The 20,047-nt window shown below is 34.9% G+C and overlaps 1 protein-coding gene across 1 annotated transcript; it reads right to left on the bottom strand.

Annotated features, from left to right (window-relative positions):
* Window positions 1-1,812: 1,812 nt before the first annotated feature.
* Window positions 1,813-19,741, bottom strand: DTHD1 (death domain containing 1). The gene is given in 11 exon segments (XM_054065027.1): window positions 1,813-2,102; window positions 2,694-2,751; window positions 9,133-9,377; window positions 10,423-10,712; window positions 11,299-11,463; window positions 12,262-12,506; window positions 13,204-13,383; window positions 14,042-14,372; window positions 14,884-15,676; window positions 15,679-15,717; window positions 19,471-19,741. Coding segments are annotated over 11 exon segments (2,907 nt in total).
* Between the last annotated feature and the right edge of the window lie 306 nt (window positions 19,742-20,047).

The raw sequence follows: 20,047 nt of genomic DNA, 5'->3' as shown, positions 1-20,047 counted from the left end.
ATCCCCTCTGAGTCTTCTCTTTTCCAGGCTAAGCAGATTGAGTTCACTCAGTCTCTCCTTGTAAGAGAGATGTTTCAGCCCCCTAATCATCTTCATGGCCCTCCACTGGACTCTCTCTAATAGTCCTTCAATCGTCTTACACTGTCGAGCCCAGAAATAGATACAGCACTCCAGATGGGGCCTCACTAGAGCAGACTAGAGAGTAGGAAGGCAGTTTACATTTTAAAAAAATCTTTATTAATAGAAAAAAAATAATGAATGAAAGGATGTTTATGTCACAGCGAAGGGGTTAAATTATTCACATATTCTGATTCACAATTAAAACCAGAAAATCCTTCAGGATGAGACATCACTGGCTAGATGAATCAAACTAATTAATATTATTCCTATTTATCTTTTCTTTTGCAGTGAAATTTTCTCTTTTATAGTGGTGATTTGGAAATTATGCAAATATATGTATCACAATAAAGATTTGTCAGCAACACATACAGCAGTTGTAAATAGTCTAAAGCCTAATAAATTTTAGGTTAATTACTTCTAGATTTAGATTAATACTTAAAGTTTATATTATAATATTTAAGGGGGGGCTGAAAGAGGAGAACAATTGGTTCATTGAAACGAGATGAATAATAGCAACTAAGAAATAAGTGTGCATACATGGACTTGAAGAAAGGCTTGCAACTATTGCATATTGCTGGAACAGTAGGGAAATTGCACAGATGTGACAACCTGTATAGTTACAAATTGATATTATATGTGTAAACAACAAGCAGTCAGCTTCCTCCTAGAATTGTGTGGTTCACTTACACTTCCCAGCTACTGTGAGGCTTTAACAGAATCATCAAAGTTTGGCATTCACAGAAATTTCTGGTGTGTTGTATGAGGTGGATTGCAAGATAGCAGCATGAAACAGAAGACTCTAAATCAGAATATTATTTCAACAGAAATACAGTTTTAAAAGTCCAATCCTGCTGTTGCTCTGATTTTTGAAAATTAGGTTAGTCTTACTTAGCATTCTGAAAACAAATGAGTTTTAAGACATTAAAAGGCATGGCTAAAGAATGGAACAAATATACTTGCTTTACAATCTGTACCTTCAATACGAGAATTCAGAGTATTGGATAACTTTTAAAGCAATACATCTTGAAACTTTTATGAAGAAATACTCTATTTTGCAAATTTGATGGTAATCCAAAAAAAGACATTACAATGATAGCTAAAAGTGAGGCAACCAGTCTGGTAAATTACGGAAAGAGATAAGATATGCACATGTGGTAACACTGAAATCTGCTATGACACTCACAAGGATAAAATACATTCACTGAAAATACAATAGTCAAGATTAATTACTAACAAACCTGAAAGTAAGAAGAAATTTCCTCTGTTGGTGAATTACAATGGTTGATTATGCTTTGATCTGAAGAATCTAGATGTTAACTAATCATGGAATGATTCATAAGATTTTGATAAATTACAGTGAGTAATTCCTATGATTTAAAGTATGTGAATATGTTTCAATTTAAATTGAGTACGGTATGTGCAGACAACTAAAATCCTGAGAAACCTATGCAGGCCAGTCTATAATTCTTCATATTTACATATTCAATATCTCATTTTTCTACAAAAGAAATGTTCACTTTTAGCAAGCAAGGACACCTATTATACTTGGCTTTAGTAACGAGGTTGCAAAGTAACAAATAAACAAGAGTCTGATCCCTGACTGGTACTTTTGTCACTTATTCATTCAAAGATATCATGGGAATAGTCACACCTTTCAAGAAGAAAGGAGAGAAATCGTTGCCAGTGATTCTGTCAAGTGAATACTTTATTTTGCCACTTAAAACGAAGTTCTTCTGAAAGATCACTTCTGCCACTCTTCCGCAAATAGCGAGACAGGAGCTGCTGTTTATCAGCTGACCTTGGAAGCGTCTTTCTCCAGCAGCAAAGCAGCTCATAGATCTGGTGTGTTAAATTATCAGGGCACTTCAGTCTAACAAGCTGAATTACGCTCCGCCGAACAGGTAAGCATAAAGCAAGTAAAGATGTATTATCTTCTGCAAGCTCTTCTGCAAGCCAATATAGCAAGTTGTCCCATAGGGCCTCTGAAGGACAAAACCCAGTAAAATAAGAGTATTATTCTTCTGCTATGTAAATCTTTCTTTCTTTTGAAAAGCTTCCTAAGCCTAGATGCTCAGTGGGTGAACTCCACAACTAAATATGGCTTGGTTTTCACTTTAAGGGAAACATTATCACCACTTAGTTCTAATGCAGTTTTGGGGAACTGCATAGTGACACAAAGTGAATTTAGTCAAGAGCAGATTCAGTAATGACCTATAACTGTTGGAGCTCTTGGGGAAAGCTAGCAATAAAATAAAGGGTTTGGGCATGTCCTATAACTGATACATCAGATATACTGGAGCTTCCCAGTGCAAATGGAATCTCCTTATACAGAAAATGAATATGAATATATGAATTATATGAATTCAAGCACCTCACCACAAAATTATCTTACAGGAGCTTTTGCATTTCATGGTAAACAGATCAAAATTGGGTTTTTTTCCTTGAATATCTTTTAACAATTACTTTGGTTATTGAATGACATTTTAAAATGGCAGTTACAACTGAAACAAATCTAGGCATTTAAAAAAGTAAGTATCAAATATTAATATTAATAATTGTGTATGTGTTCTTACCTGATGAATCAGTAGAAATTAGTTTTGTGCTTTGAGGACGGTTGATCAACTTTTCATGCTATCAAAGAAAATGTATTGAGGAAAGAGAAACAACTAAATGAGTACATAGGATGAGGCATAGGATATGGGAATGGATTGCAGTAAGTCAGCATTTAAGACTGCTTCTACCTACCTAGAGGATTTTTGTCATTATTGAAAACTAATTAACACAAGAAGCATGCATAAATCAGTATACAAGTATTAAAATAATTAAACTAAGTCTGTTTATGCCAAATGAATATCTATAAAATCTTATTAAAAAGTTTATAATTCATGCAATTTTACAAATGTTTTATCGTAGCATTATGTCTTGACTGGTGTATAGTAAATCTGTACGGAACCTTCCTTTGTACATAAAATGGATTCTAATTTTGAATACTGCAGTCACATTGCCTTGCTTTCTCTATGTTCTAATCATAACCATTGGCATACCACAATATTTCAAGGGAAAACAGATTCTAGGTATGCCATAGCTATTGTTAGGTTTAGAAATCATATATGCTTATAGCTATAGTTATTCATTTTACATAGTTCAACTTTTAGTTATAAATTACTTAAAATCAACAGAATACGAAAGACAAGTTCCATTAGAAAGGGTAGTTCCTCCACTTTATTCCTCTGAACACTGGAGAAAAAGAAAAAAATACTTTGTCCTTTTTCCCTGTTAGTGAGAAAGAGGAAAGTCTTGCAGGCTCCACTCTATGTAGAAGAAATTACTTAAATAAGCACTGAGCACAAGAAGACATAAATTTCTATCATCAAGTGAAGTTCAGCGCTTTTTTAGTTGAAAGCTGTAATTATCCTCTCTTGGTGCCCCTGCTACTCCTGTCATACACATTCAGTTGTATTACCCACCTGTTTGTGCACAGCTTTCCCTGTGAGACTTGGTCCAAGTTTACTCACTGAGCTCCTTTTTTTCACCTGTGAATTATGAGCATGAAACCCTAACCGGACAAATTACTCTCCTTTACTGCTGGGTATACCGAGCCACAGCTTTGCTAAGCTTATATTAAATACTTTATATATTGTTCAGTATTTGAAGTGTTTCATATGTACTAAGCTACACATCCAAAAGGTCAGTATAATCATAACCATCACCTATTCAGCTGTGAATTAAACAACATTTCACGAGGCTTGTACTTAGCCATCTTGGTAGGGTCTTTCAGTGTGCACAGGATGCGGTGTGCACTACTTGGCAGCGCAAAACCATCCTGTGTTGTACTGATTTTGAGATCTGAATCTGCTTCTACAGCAGTTCTGTTACTGGACGTGTCCTAGTGTGAAGATAGCAAAACACGGCTGAAAAAAAAGCCCTCAAAATGGAAAGAATATAAAGCTCTTCCAGAAGGGGGCATTGCTTTTCTTCCAAGACTCAGCTTTCTTTGGCTTCATTTACTTACACATTTATATTTAAATTTATTTTCATTCATTAATGAGAATTTAGCACCTCAAAGGTCTCTATGAGGATTTCAAAGTTATTGTAGATGAACTCAATTACCCAGGCACTGACTTTAATCTGAACCCTTTATGCTACTTAATGTTAAAATAGAAGTAAATATGATAAGAATTGAAAATGAGTATTATCTAGAAATAGTGCAATAATATACAATACATTAGATCTAAAACATTAAATCTGCCTTTAAAGATTAAATGTCTGTGGTGAAGCGGTAAATTCACCCACGGTTCAGCCACACTGGCATGTGGCCCTGCCATCCTAGTTGACAGCATAAGTAAAACACGCTTAGCAGTCAAAGTAGTTTTCTAGTCTGGAAGGCTCTTCAATTAGCTGAGCAACTGCCACTCTGAAGCAGAGGATCACATGCTGTTTTGCTGTGACAGTCATTAGACATAAAACTTCAGTAGAACAGTAATTTGATAATGCTTGTCTGTATTACAACAATCTCCTTTTGCAAAGCATTCTGATTTCAGTCAGTAATACTGAAGTACTCTGTCAAATGGACCTCTCAGACATGACCAGACTCTAGGAGCATATCGAACAGGACAAACAGAGAAGAAGAAATTAACCTTTTAAACTCTTTAGCCAAGTTTCACATAAATACAACTGCTTTGAAATTAGTAGAAATATTACTGATATGCACATACACACTTTTCTAATGCTGAGGAAATGACATCTCCATAAATAGGAATCGTTATTGAAGATTAGCTTACTTCCGTACAAGTAGCACGTTTAAACTAAAAACTGATGTGAATGGTTGCATAAGAAATAAACAACCAGTGTTTTCACCACTGTCAGAAATTGTAAGACAGAATTGTAAGACAGTAGATAACGTTGGCACATACATATAAAAATGGCTTATAATCTTCTCTCTGCAATGCAAGAGAAATTTAGATGGAATTTTTACAGAAATAAGTGCAAAAATAGACAGAGTGACTGACTTAAAAAGATTCCATCTGTCTTTGTCCCAATCAAAATCAGGCATTGTGGATGGTTCTAACTTTTTCATTTTGAAAAAAAAAAAAAAAAAGCCAAAACTTCTTTTCATTTTGCTTATAAAATTTCTACTTTTATTGTCAACACTGAGTGTTAGAGATACCATATATTGACACTAAGCTGCTAACATGGTTAAACTAAACTTAAGCTATTTTTTAACACAGCAAAGTAGTAGAAATGTTGATAGTCTTTGCTGTTCTTACCTTATACCTACTGTTATTTGGGGGATTTTATTCCCAAAGTATGAAAAGTTCCCTAAGCATACTGGAAGGAGTGAGAAATCCATCAACAATGATACAACTTAGAGTCAGCTAATTCACAAGACACAAGAGCTTTACTGTGACAACTAGAATTCTGTAAGCAACTGTTTACATGATCAATACTATAACCTGACACTATCAGCTGGTCAAATATGAACACTGAGCATTATGTTTTGGTAAGTTTCTGAGACATATGGCAGCTTAATCGCTGTACTATAGTGGTACACATGGGATAGAAACTAGCAGAACTGAAGAATCCAATTGCTTCAGTGTATGTCTATGTGCACAAATGTGGTCAGATAGTTGTAGGTGTTTTGGTGATATATATTAGTAACATTGGCCAAAGACTAATTATGGACATTGCCAGTCTTGTGTCGCATTATATGAACATTAACATAAGACTTGTTCTTAAAGAAGTGGTAAGTATCAGCTACGTTTGACAGATGGCTGATGTAGTTTTTTGTATAATTACTGCATTAAGTTTCTCTATAACTGTTTTTTCATCCAATTTTAACTATTTTCTTCTACTTATTTTATTCATTAGGAAGCCCACCTAAATGTGAAGATATATCTGATTCAAGTATGTTGACCATATCATGGGTAGTAAAAGCAGGATAAAAGTTCTTGTGTTAATTTTTAGGGTCAGTGCTGTCATCACTGTTAATAATTTTAGTACACATAGTAAGATATGGTAAGTAATTAGAATTTCCTTTTCCTTGCTTTGGCATCTAAGAACATCTGGATCACTATGTTTAATATATGGTTCTGTCTCTTTTCCAGGAAATTCATTTTCTAGCTTAGAAACATTTATAACTGCTGCAAATATGTTATGAAAATGAGTTCACTTTTTGATTATTTTTGTATGTAAAAAGTATGTTCTTTTATATTACTGGTTACACCTGCCATGTACCAATGTCATTGTTCTGACATCCTGTGAAATGGGATATAATAGTTCCTTTTTCAGTTCCTCCATAGTACTAGTAAGTGTATACAACATTACAACTTCTGTCAAAAGTGCCTGAAGTGTTGTCATTAATGTATCGTCTCTCTACCTGATCACCTTCTTCCTTTCCTCTTCCAAATCATCTTTCTGAGTTCCGTGACCAGAACTGCAGAGTACTGTCATGATGTGGATGCCTCATAGATACATAACATAATCTTGTTTTAATTTTTGTTCTGTAATAATTTGGAACATTCTGCTTATCTTTCTATTTGCTCCTGAAAGCTCTGAAAGTTTTCAAAGAGCAAAATGAACAAAGTTAACTTCTCAGAACATTTTGTACTGTCATCAGACTTTTCAGAAGTTTCTGAAGAATATGTTAGCAAGGATCTGTGTGGAACTTTACCAGTAATCACCTTCCCTTTAGAAAGCCAATAACTTTTTCCTGTTCTTTTTGTTTCCTGTTTTTCAACTAGCAGAGAAGCCAAAAGACAATATATTTTGCTGGGAGTTTGTTCAGTATGGAATTCAAGACCTACTCAGCTCAGAAAAGGTATGAAGTGCAAAACAGTAAACAACATTATAACGTTGTGTTAATGAATGTTACATACCACTTAACAGTATCACATGCGAAATTTCCATTTGCCTTAAGTACTAATACTATTATTACAAATACTAATAGTATTTGTTGTATGTATGTAGGCTCTATTTAATTTAGTAATAATACACTGAAATTAAATAATCCCCTTTTATAATTCATAATTCTCAAAAACATGATAACTGAACTACCTAAATTATTAAGCAATACTTCTTCTCTATTAAAAAACTGCTGATTTAAAGCATTATCAATATTAAATTACTATGCTGGGTGGAAGATAGATGAAAAAGTAGAAGGGTTAACCAAGTACAGAAAAGTATAACATTTTGTGTACTAAGATGACTTACAACATAAGTGAAAATGTTATTTAGATGTTATTCTTCATTCCATTGACAGGTATTTCATTCTTTGTAAGGCAAAAAATACAAATCACATAATGAAAAAGCTAGCAATATGCAAATATTTTCAAGCATTTGGATAGATTTTTTTTTGGACTAATACTTTCATTTAATGAAGATTCTGACTCCTCTGAAATGCACCTCCAGAAGCAAAAGAAAAATTATTTGCAAGATGCTGCAACACTGATTCTCTCAAATGATATAATAACTCTGTCTCTCTAAGCAGAAATTTTTGTGCATCAAACTTGGGTTCTCTGTGGTTTAACTGATTCACTTGAAAGTAAAGCCACTAGTAAAAAAAAATGAGGTGAAAATATTCTCAAAGGTTATCACCATTCCTCAGGTTCAATTTAATTTTTAATTTTTAATTTCTAATTTACCAGTAATGAGCAGGTATATAGTTCCTCTGTTTATTTCCATTTAAATGAGTAGGCTCTCTGAGTGCTACTGTGTACCCACATATATTGTATATTCTTACACACTTAAAGAGATTGACCAGATTTCAAGATCTCAGCTACACTGGGAAAGAGGAAATGTAGCTTTAAATTTAGAGGGAGGAAAGGGGTAATGAGCATATTTAGTTTGAAAGGAATGAATAGGACATTCAAGAACTAATATGCCAATCCAAATCTAAGACACTTAGTAATCAGCTTTGTGGTTTAATACACACACACAGAGCAATCCTGTACATCTTATTCTTATCATGCAGTAAGATTAAATAAAGTGGAATAATGGATGTAAGCTGGGCAGATGGACGGATGAAAACTAAATGATGCTTAGGGTGTGCCACAGATTTTTTTTACACTTATTTTTTTAATCATCCCACTGGACCTCAAGAGTTTGTATTTCCCTCTCTGTGGATACTGCCCATGGAATGTTAGCTGTGTGGAAAAGTAAAGTGCTTGAAAGTATGTGATTCTCGAAATACAACTTACATTTTATATGGAGTTTGTCACTAAAAGAGATCACCCTATAAAATCTTGTGCATGTAAATGTTCTTAACTTATACTTGGGAGAGCTGAAATGAGAGAGAAACCAAGAGGGATGCTTATGAAATAAAAGACATATTTGCAGGTGGTAGCTTAAGGGAAAGTTAAGTCAATTAAATTCAAAAAGAGAGACATGCTACTGCTTACCACCAGAGATTTAGCCTAAGTCTTAGTGCACGTATTTTGATCTTAAAATGTATGCAAATTTGATAGCAGTAGTCTAGCAGCAGCATTTTGTACAATACAGGGTGCTGATACTTAGCTTTCTTGAAAAGATTACACTGAAATTTCCTTGCAGGAATATTAAAGATTAATTTGTGTAGGAATAGCTTCCACCAGAGATGGAGACAATTGCCTATATGGCTGTATTACAGAGGCTTATCAGGTATAATTGGAGAATCAGTTGATAGGAAAAAGACAGGTTACATGAACCATTTAATGCTCCTATAATTTGCAGTTCTGCACTCCCAAGACAAAGACACAAGAAGTATATAAGGGAAACTTAACTAATAATTTATCAGGGCCATACCATTTGGGCAGAGCTAAATACTTTTTTCCATGCTTGTGCTTGGATAAGGCTCCCTCCCACCTGCTGAGAGAAATTATGAGAGCGTTTGTACATTGCTGATGCATCAGAACGACTCCATCATTGACTCCTGGGTTTATCTGTAAAGCAAGACTCCAACCAAAATCCTTTTGAGAAATAAACAAATGGTAAGGGGAAAAGGGAGAGATCTCTAACATTATCAAGCGAGAAACCCACCTTTGGTAATGTTAAGGCTAATTTACACAGTGGAGACTGGTGTTGATATTCACCATATGGCAAGGGGTTTTCCCATTCTTTGGTTATCATCTCTCTGGTAATCTTATAAAACACTGCTGCTCCTTTGTAATGAGGTGAGCTGTGGTTACCAAATTCATCCACTTCTTTAATCTGGAGGTCCAGCCTGGGTTTTCTTTGTAAATGGAAAATCAGCCTGTGGAATTTTCCAAAATCTTTTCCACTTTCTGCAGTCCATACAGAAAAAAAAACGAAAAAAAAAATTTACACTGTATTTAGAGGTGTGACATCTAAAATAATTAACTAGGGTGAGTCAAATAGAGCTAATCACAGCTATTTTGTGGTTCTTTAACATTACTGTTACTTTATATTGAACATCTTCAACATGCTTCAGTTTTCACAGTTTGCTGTCTCAGCCCCTGAACTGCTGGCACAAGTGGTGCAGGCTGTGGTAAAAGTAGAAATGTAAGGAACACAGAAGGGCATAAAGTACATAACACAGAGGGAAATAAGAATAAAATGGTGTTATGAATGGAATTAGAAGTATAGGCTTTCTGGTTTCACAAAATGAATGTCTGTCCCTCTTCAACAAAAAAATGAATAGAGGCAAAGAAGTAAATGCATTGATAGGATTTAGAAGTCCATTTTAATGGATACATCTACAACACTGAATCTCTGAATGGTAGCTGCCACTGCATGGAATTTTTGACTCAGCTAATGGAAATGGCATAACAACTTCCTCTCCTCACCTCAGTTAACAGTGCAACTCACAAAAATCAACATTTTGCCCTGGATTTCAGTGTTTAATTTTGCTCAATTTAAGTGAATTTACACAGATAAAATAGCAGACCATTTCTTTGTATTTGTAATCTGTTCAATGCCTATCAAATATTCTTTATACTAAAAAGCCATTGATGTAATCCTGTCCTTTTGAAATAAAAGATAAAATACCAGGAACATCTGAATGACCAGGTTTCACAGAATTGCTGAGGTTGGAAGAGATCTCTGAAGATCATCTTGTCCAACCCTCCTGGTCAAAGCAGGGTCTTCTGAGCAGGTTACCCAGGATCTTGTTCATCTAGTACATTTCATTTTTCAGTTAGAACACTTTCCCATGTAGTTCCATGCACCTATCGTTTACCCGAAACAAAACACCAAAATAACTAAATGTGCTGTAACTAACCACAATCTACTAACATTTACATACAGTATTTCTGAACATCTGAAGTGATTGATGACGTTCATCTGGATGCATGAATTGAATTACTTTACCTGAAGCAAAAATATTGCCTCTAAATCTAAAATGAATCTGATCTCCTTCTTTTAATGAGAACTGCTGTGTAGGTTCTGGGGGACCAAAGTAGCCCTCTTCATGGAGATTTTGAAGTTCCCAGATCAATTCTTTGGATGTAGATAGCAAAACTACTATTTTGTATGGGTTTTCTCTTTTCCGATACAGTACCACATTAGCCATTGTGCTACCAACAGCTTCTTCCAGAGCTTGAGCAAAGAGGAGAAGATATGCATTTTCCAAGATGAAGGAAAGACGAATGACAAAAAAGCTGTATTTAAAAAAAAAAAAAAAAGAGAGACAAGAAAATAAATAGCTCTATCTTTAATTGTTTTATTAACTGCTAACAATTTATTACGAAAAATAAAAGACAGCTAAGTTTCCAGTGGACCTTTCGCTACCTCCTTTTCATTCTTGTCTCCAGTACATGAAAGTGTGGAAATTTGTCTGCTTCTGTAGTGTATATTGGCTCTGTATCTATTCATTAAAATACACATAAATTTTAAACGAAAGTAAAATAATATTTCCTAACAAGAAATTCAAAAAAAATTTATGGTTTTATAGTTAGACAGCTAAATCACATTTTCAAATTAACATTATTTTATGCATTTCCTGTTTCAAGTTTTCTATATGCTATATTGGATACAGTCTACAGCAAAAAAAATTGTATCTTCTGTAGTTACGAGTAACAAATTTATATGATCTTATACTGCAAAGTGGAACAAAGAGGTGCTGGCAAGTTAATAATTTCTTAACTCTAGTGGATGATTTCTTAACTCTAGTAATTTCCATTGATCTGTGTACTCGGAAGAAAATCTTTTAGTAAATAAACTTTTATTAAATTATTCATACGTTACCTTTCTAAATGCTCATTTAACTCAAATGATACAAGCCCATTCCGTGCATTCTGGATAATAACCTCATCAAACACTTTCCACCCCTCTTCTTTGTTTCTTTGACCTAATAATTTCAAAGTATCACTAAGATTCTCCCCATTTTTTCTCACAGAAGCACTCACAGCCCTGGAAAACCAAGGAATTACAGGAAAAAAATATAGTGAATAATGGATCCTGCAGAAAGAGTAAGCATGTATTTGTAGTTCTGTTTCCCTTTCACTTTTCTTGATGATTTTATGAGTTTTTTCCCACCTTGACAAAAATCTGAGGGTCTCAGCCTACGTACAAACAGGAAATACTGGCATCATTTTCTAAGGAATTTGTATAGAAATAAACAATCAAGTCTTGGACTTTTCATGGATGTTCTTTGACTAAGGATCTACAGAGCCCCGTAGATAGATGTCATGAGAGTACTGTCACACAATGAAATGCTTCTGGTACTGGAAATACCACAAAACTGACCTACTCCAAATCATTGTGTCAGAAATTTTGACTCAGGTAGCTATAGGAATGTGTAGAAGTAGAGATCAGAAAACTAGAAGGCCATGGTAGTGAAACCATTGACTGATAATGTACTGCTCAAAGCACCTATGAGATGTGATTTTATATGTATTTGGCTTTGGTGAAAATGGCTGAACTTTTCTTGCTAAAAAAAATGCTAACATTTTTCATCCTGACTCATGCTAGAAATTTAGTGGTCATCATATCTAAACAGTTTTACATTAAATGCTATATGAATTTTCCTGGTAAGTCTATAGCATGAGAATTGTGGAGATTGGCTGTAGTGTTTCTAACAATGTTTCTAAGTATAGCAGACTGTATTAAGGAACTAACATCTTTTTAATACAGAAAATTATTAATCACCAACTTTTAAAATTAATTCATTTTGGTGTTTCTAAAATGCTGAATTTATGTTTTTCTTACCGAGTGTGGTATGCTGTAGCAACCCTCTTTACAGTAGCACTAATGGCTCTCGCACGTTCTGTCTCATCTCCTTGCCTTTTTTTTTCTGGGATTGGAGGACAGGGTAGAGTAATAGTGACTGAGCTGTTAAATGGTTGGGCTGAAGGATGCTGGACATAAATCAGTGCACTAGTAGACACCACTGAGTGGTACATATCGTGTCTTGCTTTCAGTGTTGAAACCAGTGATGGCTCAATTGGCTGAACCTAAATATGGAATGCAATAGTACAATCAATTTAAAAATTAATAAACTTCCTCTTATATGCCTGTTTTTTAAAAAATTGATCTATCTTTTGGAATTGCACTAGACTATTGTAGAAGATTTAGGGTTCTCTGTATAGCCCAGGAACAACTCTACCAATGTATCAACACTTTACACAATGCACAACCAAGTACTTGAAAGTCATGAAACAATGGAACCTTTACTGACTACAATGCATTGTTTTGTTCCTGCTTTGAGTCTGAGTTTTGAAACTCCTAAGCTCTCTTGGATCTTTATAATTTTCAAAGGTTTTTCAAATCTGTACTTTTTTCTCTGTTAATTTTAGCTTCTCTGTGCCTCAGAATCAATGTTTCTATAGGTGAAGGGAAACTTAGTCCAAGCAGCTGAACTTTGGAGTTGATACTTAAGTCATTACTGAAAACACTATATTTTCTGAAGTATGTCTAGCAAAGGTTGGTGGTTCTTCTTTTCAACTAGAGATGTTGTTGACTGCTGACGATATTATGTGGTTTTAACAAAGCTGACAGGAAACCATTTGCTGTTTATACAGGATGTGGAGATGCAACAACTTTTCACATCTAACAATGGAACAGGTTGCCCTTTAACATTATTGGCATCCTTACTTCAGAACTGATCAGATAACAGACTTGGGGAACAAATATTGCACATTTCAAGCTCACCTTTAACTGCATGGGTGCTGGAGAACTGAATGTTTCTGGATGGTAATAAAACGAGATTCTAGAATCCATGCTCAGCTTTTGTGAGAGTCCTGTCTTTGGAACAGTAAATGTTTCTTTCTTTAAACATGACAACACAGAAAAAACACCCAGCTGATAAATTTTCACTTCAGCAAAAGTTTCCTGCATAAAGAGAATGTGGAGTTATAGTGCATTGGAGGGAAAGGAGGATGTGTTCCGCAGTGGATTAGCATTTTGAAAAGGCAAAGCTATTTATAAAGCAAGGTGCGAAATGAAAATAAATTAAATATTATTTCCAACTGGATGCCCACTAATCTTGTGATCTCTAGTTGTCAAGTGATGTCTTTAGTATTCCAGTGTAGGACTGAGGTGAAATGAAATAAGCTTGTAAACTGAGTGAAGAATCTGGCCCAATGAAATCCTGCATTTTTTGAGATGGAGTTTGAACTCATACACACAGAACTGTATTACTTCTCTGTGATCTGAATACAAATTATTTGATAATTTACTTTTATCAAATAATGCAATGTATTACACTTACTCACAAAAATCATGAACCATTACTCAGTCGTTGTGGGATTAAGCACTTGCCTTAATATTAGAAGTGAAAAAAAGGAAACCCAGTATTGTTAAATATATTGTTAAATACTGGGTTTCAAATAGAATTAATTCTTAATGTAGTAGGAGGAAAAGTTCAACATAAACCCACATAGTGGGCAATGTGGCTTAATAATGTCAACTTTCGTTGCATAACTCCACAGAGACATAATTTGGAACCTGGAATGATGTTTTTACAGTCCTCACGTAAGAGGTTACCAACCTCATGGTTTCCTTGGTATCTCTCCAAAGAAATAGGAGTTAAGTAGTTTGATTGAATGTTCACATCAGTCACCTTCACCATAATCTCCCGATAATTTCCTCTGAAGCATGAAGTAAACGGGATTGCAATGTTCATGGGGAAAGGGATTGTTTTCTCATAATCAGAGCATTCGATACTGATGACATTGCTGACCAACTCCTCAGAATCATCTACCACCAAGGAACTAGCGTCATTGACTATCTTACACTTCAGATTCTCCAGAGCAGTTGCAGGGCCTTTAATAAAACAAGCTACTTTGTGATCATTCTTTCCACTCTCTTCCACTAGAAATCTGGAGAAAAAAAAAATATATTATTCTTTGTATTTTGGGTGGGGTCTTATATTTTTCATTAAATACTTCACCATAATAATGTTTTACATTGTAGCATAAGGAGATCATTCATAAAATATGTTTATGAATAGATGGGAAAATCATGAAAATGTTTATGTTTAGCCTGTTTCAGAACACCTTACAAATTATTATAAAGCTATTCTCCTCTACTAACTTCCATTTCCTTTATCTATTGATCACTGATTGGAATTATTGACTTTACTGGCTGTGATTCAATCTCTCTCTGGCTTAGAAAAAAAAAAAAAAAAGGCAATCAAACAGAAAGTTACAGTTTACTTTAGACCAAATGAAAGACTTCCATTGTGCATGCTTAAGTTGTGAACTGCTATTATATGCGTGTCTAGCAGCTGCTCAATACAAGTACATTGAGTTTCTGGGCACACAGATGTTTATATGTATGCTAATAAGCAATAGTTACGTATATCTGGTCCTAAAAAGAATATGTGCTTACTCTTTGTTCATCCAGTGCCTAGAGTTTTGTGCTTCTGTATCGTTCATAGCGGAATTCACAGCAGTAATGTCATACGTTTGTGCTAAAGATGTGGATGTAATTAGATCATTCCTACACATCTCATGATTTGTTTTAATTTTATTGTCTTCCATTTGCTCTGTTAGTATATGTTCTTCACTTTCTACTCCCTTTGAATATTCTTTGACTGTCTTTTTTTCATAAATGTCTATCACTGTTCCAGATAGAATGCCTTCCCCTCTGCTCATAACAGCATCTTGAAAAGCCAGTTCTGGAGACTTTTCAGTAACAGAGCTATCTCCATGAGGTTTATCCTTTCCATTGCAATCTTTTTTCTGTGTGACAGAGTTCATGAGTAATCTGTGTTCACCATCTTCCTTTTTCATTGGAAGTCCTCTGCTAAGGTCCTGTTCTCTAGCAGATACATTTTCAGCTAATGATGCAACAATATCTTTTCTCACTGTTTTAGTTTCACTTTGCTGGATTTCATTAACATTCTGCCTTTCCTTCTTGTTCAGGGAAGGAGTTCTTTGGGATTGCTGACTGGGAATAGAAGATGCTTGCACAGAATCTGTTGCTTCTCCTTCAGAACACTGCACATCTGTTTCTGTAGAAGCATTTTGAGCGGTCTGGATCTGAGAACTGTCGTCTTGTCTGCAGCTAGCATCATAAAGTTTATTTTCTGACTCTTGAAGGTGTGCGACAGTATTTGTTAAATAACTCTTCACTTTCTGCAGACAATCTATAATTCCATTGTACTCTGAGGAAAAAAACAGGTAATAAATTGAATTTTGCTATGAAAGCTAGCAAAAAAATCTGAAAATTCTTATAGACATGCCTAATGGATTCCACCTAATTTCATAGTGCCATTCAATACATGAAGCACAATGTATTTCCTGGCTTTCATTTAATATTTTTGCATTTATTACTATTCAATTTGAGTGAATTCCTGAAGAATTTAGTATGGAAAATTTGTGTACTTGTCCAAGTATAACTTTGTATTTATCAAAGTACCACTGTGGCTCCTATAGTGAATTCTGTTCTAGTGATCAGACATTAGCTAAATTCTCAGTGACAATAAATCTAAAGCATGGAATTGGTAAACAGTATCCTAATCAATTTGGGAATAGCTTTAAAACTAAACATTATTTATATATCTGTGGTCAGGCACACACACAAAAAAACCCCACAAGACCTTCCTTCTTATTGAACAAATTAAGAAAATCAACTATGATCACCTTCAAAATAGTTCCCTTCTGAGCTGACACACATCTCCATAAGATTCTGCCAATGTTCAAAGAAATTCCACAGATCATTTTCTGAAAGGCTGTTGAGGGTCTTAATTCATCGTTTTTGCTTTCACATCTTCTGCCCACAAAAAATTGGTTCCTCTGTGCACCGGCTTGATATTTGGGAAGAGGGAGCCAAGTCTGGTGAACACGGTGGGTGCTCAAGCACAGCGATGTTATTATTAGCTAAAAACTGCTTCACAGACAAAGTGTTGTGGGCTGGTGTGCATCGACACTTTCTGACCAAGGGTAAGAAAATGTCTATATTTGAATATGTATACACTTATACCGAGTGAAGTAATCAAGTCGAGGTTGTCTAACTGTGACAGGTTAGAACATGCTCTATAGCCATCTCTTTGTCTCTCCCCTCCCACTCTTTGTTCTTGAGCTATAGGGTTAGTGGTATTTTTTCTGAGTCAGACCTCGTATATTCTACAAGTTAAAATCCTGCAAGACTCTAATGCATGAGTCTCTAACCAAGCTGTTATACACGGGCTCAATATTAAACATCTTTACTAGATTTGACTTTTTGCTATGGACAATAGAGGACAACACAAAACCACCAGCACGTACACAATACTAAAGTTTAGCAGTTTGTAGCATCCACTTATAGCAATGGTGGAGGTTGCTCTTGCACGTAACTAAAACACTTGGTGAAGAAGAATGCACAAAATGTACACGATCAATACGTGCCATTCATGTAAGACTTTTTCTTTAAGCTATTTGTTTCACAATCCCTGATTTTTCTTATGCTATACCTTTTCTTAGAAATCCTTGCAGATATTCTCTGCAAGGATTTCAGATGTATTACTTTCAGTTCTTCCCTTTTCTTATACTGTCAATCCCTATAACTGAAACTGCATCTTGCTTAGTTAGGTATATTGCAAACCTCTCAGAAAATTTCTGTTTACTGCATGAGATCCTGGAAAACTTTACTTTTCATGTTAAACCCAGTGAGAGTCAATGCAAATAAGAAAATTGTACAGCATGAAACACTTACAAATGGGCATAATGGACAGAGACGCAAAAGGAAAGGACAATAGGATAGGTTGATACAAGTCTTGTGGGAAACCACTCGCTTACATTCACTTTGATCAACAATGTCATAGGAGGTAAATCAGTATGTTAAGGTTTTCAGCTTGAAAAATATATTTTAGTAAGAATGTCGTTGCACATCAATGTGAGATATTATATGATCTAGGTAGGCCTTTCTCTTTAATCTCTGTTCGCATATGATGAATTTAAATCTACAAAGAGTACAGTTCAGATTAAAGTTATTTTCTTGTTGAACTCAGTCTAAAAATTATTCCTTCACAATACTTTTGCAGATCCCAAAGAACTTTTTAATGGATTTTAACTACAACTCAGAGAAAAAAAAAAGAAAAAAGTAAGTAGCAAAAATATTTTTCACACATTTTTTTCTACTAGTAGTTCAAAGAAACTACTAAGTGTTTCTAGAAAATGTTTTTCTAGGGTCACTTTTCCCATAGTGAAGAACTTCTATATATTTTAACAGGGCTGAGAAATAAAACTAAAGGGTTGGAAACAATATAGCTTCATTTGCATAAGATGTGTTAAAGACCATCTCCCAGATTTACTGCAAGGCAAAGTTCAAGCTTAGACAAAACTTTCAAAATTAATCTGTTTCCTCCCTCAAATTTAAATTCTCTAGGCAAAAGAAAACAAAAAATCTGAAATATGTCATACAGGTCTTTAAACTTCCCCAAAATAAAATTTGAAGATAACAGTGTCATTCAAATCCATGACATTTTCCTATGCTGTGAATGTGACTTTTCAAATACTGCAGTGCTTAAAGCCAAGCAAAGACACAGCCTTGTAACTTTACCTTACGCAACTATCTCTCATTTTAAGACAATTTTTGCATTCTGTTACAAGGTTAACCTTGAAATAAACCTTTTGTGTTAACCCCCTGCCACCATTGCCTTTCTAACACTTTGCTTTCTGTGCTTTTTTTGATAACGTGGCTTTAGAATACAGTGACACTTCCAAGTGCAGCGGTCTTTAAACCTTTTTGCTGACTTTTATGGGAAAGTGTCAGATGAGGAAAAATAGCTTTTTGGAAGGAGAATGAGAGTGAATTCTTAGAAATCTGAAAAAAAAAAAAATCACGTAGGCCATGAGGCCAACAGGGCAATGTTAACTTGATCTTGGAGCCTGGAAGCAGGTCCTTTTTCTACAATAACATTTTTTTATTATTGCAGAAACTTTATGAACCTGTAGAACAAAGACTCATAAACACAGGCAGAGCTAACAATTTCTGCCTGGAGTCTCTGTCTTTGTGTGTCTATGCATCATGTTATTAGACCATTATTAAAGGCAGAAATATTAGTTTTCTACTTTGATGATTGTTTGTTAAGCTGTTATGAGGAAAGAGTTGTTTCATTCTTAACAAAATGATCCTGGTTGTTTTTTTTTGAGGAATAAAATATGAATTGTTCCTCAGAATAAATAGCACCTTTATTATGTCCACATCATAATTATGAATGCAAGAAATTAAATTCCATGTGTTTACTTCTGCACTAAGATGGCAGAATTCTTCTATTCTGTTTTTACTGACATAATTTAAAATATGTTAAAAGTTAAGTATGTTTTAGCTATGTTGTTACTTGTAGAGGACTGTGGACTAGATATATAGGGTTTAGCTGATGAGGTGTTTGCAGTGGGGGGCTGCAGAGGTGGCCTCCCCTGAGGAGAGGTGAAGGACAGGCTGCCCCATGCTGGACACAGCTGGTTCCAGCCAGCTCTCATTTTAATTTTTCGTCTTTGTTTCTCACTACCCAAATCCACTTCAACTGGCAGTAAATTAAATTAATTTTTTCACCAAGTCAAGTCCATTTGCCGATGACAGTGAGTGGTAAGTGATTTCCTTGTTTTTATACCGATCTACGAATTTTTCCATCTCCTGCCCTATTGAGAAGGGGGAGTAAGTTGCTGGGTGGGCATCTGCAATCTGGCCAATATAAACCCACTAAAGTATAATATGCATAAAGCTTTGAAAAAAGTCTGTTTAGTAATTTTACTTCTAGACAGATATTTTTCTCACATAACGAGAATTGAGTGTCATGTTGAATCTCATGTAATAAAATCAAAACCAGTATGATACAACTGTTGAAATATGAATTAATTTGGTCTAATAAATGACCAAATACTGAAATAGTAATAAATGACAAGTAAGATACCCCAATGTCATCACATGGTAGAACTTAGCATACAATTTACCCAGTCCATTCTGTTTACAGGTAGGTCCCTCCATACTTGCCTGGAGTGGCAGTCAATTCCTTGTGTTTTTCACGGAGAGCACTCAGCAAGATGCAGGTGTCTTGAATATTTTCTGTAATATTCTCCAGCTGCTGGCTGAGAGATCTGCTCAGCTCTTTTGCTAAAGAGATCAGTCTAAGCACATACCCCACTGTATCTTCATTATTCAGATCACTTTTGAGAAGCATATCTCTTGCTAGCAAGTTGAGGTGCCACAGGTTTTCCAGGAATTGGCCTGATTTGCTTGCAGGTATAATCTTACTTTCAGCCATTTCCATTTTCTGTTCAGAATATACTACCACAATTTTTTTTTTTTTCACTTCCAAAAGTTTTTGTCCTTGGTTCAGACTACTACACTGTTTAGTGTTTGTAGCCTGAACAGCGTTTTTAAAAAGTATTATATTACACAAACACTGACAAATCAAACTCTAGCTCAGGAACTCTGAGTTGATGTTGACTATTAAAAAGTTACTAGGTGATGGAAAGGAGTGGCTCTCTTTTAACTATGGGCAAGTATTGCCAAGAGATGCCAATGTACACCATGAACCTTTAAGGGAGGTTATGTAACTCAGTGATGA

The sequence above is a fragment of the Cuculus canorus genome, chromosome 4 (genome assembly GCF_017976375.1).
Source record: "Cuculus canorus isolate bCucCan1 chromosome 4, bCucCan1.pri, whole genome shotgun sequence".
Taxonomy (NCBI): domain Eukaryota; kingdom Metazoa; phylum Chordata; class Aves; order Cuculiformes; family Cuculidae; genus Cuculus; species Cuculus canorus.
Note: the sequence above shows the minus strand (reverse complement) of the source record. Positions and strands in the feature narration are given on the sequence as shown.